Source organism: Daphnia magna, linkage group LG7, assembly GCF_020631705.1.
Source record: "Daphnia magna isolate NIES linkage group LG7, ASM2063170v1.1, whole genome shotgun sequence".
Taxonomy (NCBI): Eukaryota; Metazoa; Arthropoda; class Branchiopoda; order Diplostraca; family Daphniidae; genus Daphnia; species Daphnia magna.
Genome location: NC_059188.1, coordinates 6,817,817 through 6,823,748, shown reverse-complemented (window position 1 = coordinate 6,823,748; position 5,932 = coordinate 6,817,817). Strand labels below are relative to the sequence as shown.

Sequence of the window (5,932 nt, the reverse complement as noted above, 5' to 3'; positions counted from 1 at the left end):
GGGAACTCATCTTTAACTAAATTTTACACTCGTATTTTTACTGCTATACTAATTACGCCCCTTCCGGAGCGCATGTCTCCGTATCTACTTCTACTCTGATTATTTGCGATGATTCATTCCCACGGTCGCAGCGTAGTTCAATGAGCGGGTTTCATCTCTGTGAAGAGATAAACATTTCCCCTTTTTCACCCACGACAATATTTGCCTGCTTCTTGGAACAAGGAACATAGGATGTCTTTATGTCAACCAAGGGCCATTGGAAAGATTATAAAAAGATGTTTAAGGTATTTGACAAATGTGTAATCATGTTAATAACGTGACTTTTTGGTATTCTTAAATTAGAACGAAAAACATAAAGTTTGAGGAAGATACATTTGTTTCTCGTTACTAGTTTTGTAAAACAAATGGTAAATTGGTAAAATGAAACAAAATGTTACCTATTACTTTAAGTAAATGATTTTCAAAAGTGGAGGTTGATTTCAAATCTTCAGCTTCCCAGGCAGACACCCATCCACAAAGCCATGGGTGATAGATGATATTCACAGCGGGCACGACTGTGTTGTAAATTGGTTTCACTTTTACAAAGCCAAAAAGGTATAACAAAAATTGCATTTTTAAAATGTTTTATACAGAATTATGTGGCTTCTTTGCTTCATTGGACAGCAGATTAAGATCACGTGTCTACTGTGAAAGAGATCATGTGTCTCAACGAAAATGGTTCTCTCTGTTTATGACATCAGACCTCCCCAGTGTGTCATTCTGATGCAGAGCTCTTGAAATCAAGTTGAACATTTTTAAACATCTTAGGCCAAAGCTGAAGTTCTTGGTCTGTCTGTTTTTCTGCTTGTAAATCCATGATTTAAACTAATTGAACTTCAATTTATTGTCTGGTTTGCAGAGGTATTAAAAAAGTCGTCGCTTTTTGGTTAGAGTTTCTTCGCCGTCCGATGCATCAGTTAGAGTTATGTTCACTTCCTCGACATCATTGCTAACGTAATTTAATAACTTTGTGCTTCGAAAAAAGTTGTATTAATCTTCAATTTTTAAAAGAAAACTTAGATGCATTATTCTTATCTCGACGTTATATCGAAGGGGCACTTTTAATCATTGAAGTGGAAACCCAACATTTAAAGGAGTTGTTTTGAAAACTGCCATCTGGAAGCACAAGAAACCCAATTCAGTTGGGTGTTGTGTGTTGTAGTCACATTTAACAATGGCAAAGAGATGTGTGCATACATTTATGTCACAATTTTCAATTACATAATTTTACTGTTTTCAATTAAATTAACACCGTGTTTCACATTCAAGAAAGATAATATTTTGTTGGTGTGCATCAGCCATATCCTAGACTTTCCTGGTTTTAAACTCAAGTGAAAAAATGAGGTAAATATGATCTTGCCTGTCTAATTAAGAAAAGGTGATTGAACGTTGCAATCAAATAGCACGCAAGCATTAGAGTAAATTTGCAATGAGGCAGTTAAATGGTAAAAGACATACAATTCCATTACACAATTTAGTACTCTGCAAGCTTTTGCATCCATATCGATAATTGTTCCCTGCCCAAAAATGAATCCGAGCAGGTTGTCCCTAGTTCACAACAACTCGGGCTCAATCTTCGGGTGATTTGAGATATTATTAGAATCTTAGGATTGGCCATAATTTGATACGAGATTAATTGATTCGTCGTCCTGTCACATCTCAAATTATTTTGTTTATAATTCTTGTTCTATGACCGAGTTCTTTTACAGACAGTGGCTCCTCGTGTCTTCTTCATACCAGCGATCAAATTTGATGTTTTGAATTGTTTTAGGTTGTTAAAAAGCAAGTTGAACTTTCTACGATGCTTCCACCAACGTGCATGGTCGCCAAACTTTGTCGTTGTGTCGGACTGTTAATCCGGTAGAAAATCGTTGAATTATTGGCGATACATTTGTCAAAGTGACAGATAGATCGGCTAACAATTTAAACGACTTTTTTTTCATGTATTATTGCCTAATATTCAATGTCATATATGAAATATTGCAGGTGCTTTCTGCTTTGATACCGGATTTCATTGAGTCCGCTTCACATAGGGCTTCTTTGCGAAGAAACGAAAAACGTCCTTTCCACTTTCCACACGGCGGCTCACCGCACCCCGAAGAATCTCTCCCTCACATCCATCGTCTATCATATGGATGTCTTCATGTCAAAATCGAATCCTATCTAGCTACAACCTAAATTGGATATCACATGGATACTCAATTTACTACGGCCTTATGCTATCTTCGTATAGATGTACTATAGATCTACGTTTCTCATACGATCACGGACATCCATTTGTGACTAGAAATCAGACGCTTAACAGACAGACGTAACATGACGTCTGTGAGATGTCCAAATTATCTTTCCACAGGATAGATGAGGGCGACAAGGACTTTAACTTTTCATCATTTTAACTGCTAATCTTGTTATATTGTAAAAATTGAATTTAGAAAAAATTAGACAATATGCTGATTAAAATAAAATTGATTGAATTGCTGATTGAAATAAAAAAATTTATTAAACGCTTAATTGACTTCATTATTTCAATAATGGATTGCATTTTGTCTACGACATGAACAAGGGTGATGCAAAATATTTTCCGTTTTTGGGTTTTGCCATAGGAAATTGGATCGCTTTGCACACTACATAATCGACATTTATTATAACAAGCTCGGTCGATAATTCAGATACAACCAATCCTTGGAATGTACGAGAAGGCAAAGGACTAGTATAAAGATCATCATTTTTTAAATATTTTTTTACATACAGTGAAATTTGCCCGTCTGTGCCTTTAAGAATATTTTTTACTAATGCTACACTGCCGTCATTCAAAAACACGCAGTTATTAGGGCGTTTTGTACATATTGTCACTTTTCTTGGCTGAATTTTCCCGAACTGGTAACCTTTAAAATTAATAGAAGTTGTCCCATTGGAATGTTCACATGAATAACTCAAAGTCTCTGTTGACGAGGGTGAGGCGTAGTCATCGTTGGTATAAATTACTTCTATTTCCTTCAGACGCCTTATCACTTGGGCTAGTGGATTTGCACTTGTTCTCATTAAATTCTTGATTGTTTGAAGTTTATTTTCCAATGGGAATGCACTGTAGCTATCAAGGGAGCCATGTTCTTGTACGTCGACTGGAAGGTGGATTAAGTTGTGTACGTTATAGCTGATGAACTTTACTCCATAAATTGAAACACAATCCTTAACAAATTTCATGAGAAGGCTCTCAGCATAGGTGGCGTATGTTTGACAGTGTTTCGAGTTCGTCAGGATCTTGATGGCCACATGAAATAACATGTAATGGTCGTACATCTTTTTGGATATGACGCCTTTAAGAGCAACAGGAAGGAAGTAGAGCAAGTGATTCCTGTGCTCGGTAGCCTTCAAGTGTGGAAAATCGTCCAAAGTTCTTGTTTTTCTCGGGAATTCAACTGGACAGTATTCTTTAATGAACACTAAAAAATCAGAAACCGACTTTTTTTGCGCATTTGTCAATCTTGTTCGATCCATTTTTCAGAATAACCAAATGGGTAGCAACTTTTTTTGAACACCTATGCATACATTGTGCATGTAATCGATAGGAACTGCTTTTACTAGATCAATCGGCAATTTTTTAATTATTGATTTCTCTTTTTTTATATTGTGGTGGCCTGGCTGGCTGCGCGCACGGACAGATGCATCCCTCCTTAGAGGTGCGTTCACTTCAGGATATGCCACCCTGCCACCGCACGCGGAAAGTACGGTCCGGGCCCAGACTCCTTTCGTTTCAAATTTGTGACAACTAAAATATCCATTGTGTGAAACAACACTTGTAACCATACATCTTGCATATACCATTATAACCATACATCGCCAACGAGAGCTGCTATTTGAACTTCAAGTACTCTTCCATCATATTTAAGACCTTCTTGTAGCACTTTGATTGCTTCACATACGAAGTCGGAGAGAAAATCATTGACGTTAGCGGGTTTCTTAAGCCCATGGTATATACCGATGATGACCACCTTACTTTCTTTATAGCCATGTATCGAACAAAGGATAGGCCAGAACTGGCTCCCGCTGCTTTTTGAAATTGGTATTCCATCTACATGAATGATAATTTGAATTTTGGTGACGGCGCTGTCGATTTTGTGGTACGAAAACAATGTAAGCAGTCCTTTTGCCAAACCAAAATGCGCATACTGTCCTGGCATTACGGATCTCAAATTTGGCTTACTCCTCATAGTTTTTAGCAAAGTTCTGCTATCTATTGGTAAATTTAGCCCACAGTCAGACTTAAGTCGTCGAAGAAGGTTGTTGACGTGAGATCTTGGTATGTTGCATTGAATCGCCCATTCTGCTAGGGAACTTTTCATTCTTGCATTTTCTTCAACTTTTTCCTTATCAATTTGTTCTTCGTCGGAACTGAGCAGAGTTTGCATGTCACTTAATAATTCACACGCCTGCTCACCATCATCGTCATCGAATGCTTGGTAAGAATCTGCATCACTGAAACAGTTATCCTCTTCAATTTTCTCGGCAGATGAATAATGTTCACTAGCATAAGGGCATGCTCCATCAACTAAATTGATTACATTCTCTCCAATACTATTAATATCTGGTGTGTGCTGTTGAACTGGATCATCTACCAATTCAGGTATAGCTATGACTGGTTGAGGATCGTTGATGGTGTTGGGATCACTGGTAGCAGCTTCACTCTTGTCTCGACAATCCAGCAACAATTCCTCTGTAAGATTTTATAAATATGTTAGTTTATTTAAACTAATTGATAAAGACAAATTATACCAAGCATTTGTTCTGCAGCCAATTTCATTCGTCTTTGTTGCTGGCGAACACCAACAACCAGCTTCTTCTTTCGGATATTGTCACTTGCCTCGTTCATCTAGAACAAATAAATGTTATGACCTCGTGGTTTATGCAAAATTCTATATAACAGCCATCAAGATTGCATAATGCTACAGTTTTTTTATTTAAAAATTACCTTTATTGTTCATTCTTATCAGTTGTATCGTGAGTGACAAAAACACCATCAAAGCAATCATAGCAGAAAAAGACTTCTGCTAGTTGAGACAAATAAGCCGGCGTTGTCAAGTAGTGTTAAAAATTTTGATCTGGCAACATGCTCATGACACACCAGTTTTTGAAAGAGGCAAAGAGCTCATCTCTGCAGTCTCCATTGTTCGACTTCAACGACTAACCACGCTGCTCACGCAAACAAGCAATCGTGTTCAGTGTATTTTAAAGAATTGGTGTCCTGTTTTTTCCAAATCATGGCATCAAACATTGTAGTAAGTTTAAAGTTAACGCTTTGTTTGCATTTGATAGATGGATTTAAGAGTTTTGTATTTTTTTTTCATTTTTAGAATGATGGTAAATTCTACATCGTTGATCTAAAGACCCAAGGTCGGCTTTGTGTTGCAGTTATACCTGACTTCTGGTTGCACGACACCAACTTTTGCTATTATCCCGACAAACGTGGAGATATAGCTTGTGCGAAGAGAGAGCAGCCTAACTCGACTTGGTTAAACTACAGATGTGTTTACAGAGGACTATTCGGTATGTTACATTTGTTGTTTGGCGACTGGTCATTGAATTAATTTGTGCATACCAATTTCAATTCTACATTCAGACACATATAGCCAAGCACGAGACAAGGTGTCTAAGGCAGTACATAATTCAGACAACAACACCACTTCTGAATCTGAGGGAAACCGCTTAGGAAGAGGGAAAAGGATCAAGAAAACTCGTGCTGTATACTCCCCCACACCTAATTAAGAATCCAGTACAGAGAATATGGAGAGTGACATGGAGAGTCCTTCAAGTGTCCCACCTATACCAAATGGACTGGCTGAAACTTTTAATCGCTCAAGTAGGAGAACACTTTTAATTTTGCTGTTACAAATGT

General features: G+C 37.5%; 1 protein-coding gene across 1 annotated transcript; it reads right to left on the bottom strand.

Moving 5' to 3' along the window:
* Window positions 1-2,659: 2,659 nt before the first annotated feature.
* On the bottom strand, window positions 2,660-5,059 carry LOC123474702. The gene is made up of 2 exons (XM_045177173.1): window positions 4,813-5,059; window positions 2,660-4,753 (listed from the first exon to the last, which is right to left on the bottom strand). Exons 1-2 carry the CDS (start codon window positions 4,907-4,909, stop codon window positions 3,864-3,866), a joined length of 987 nt encoding a protein of 328 aa, XP_045033108.1. The 5' UTR covers window positions 4,910-5,059; the 3' UTR covers window positions 2,660-3,863.
* Window positions 5,060-5,932: the final 873 nt, after the last annotated feature.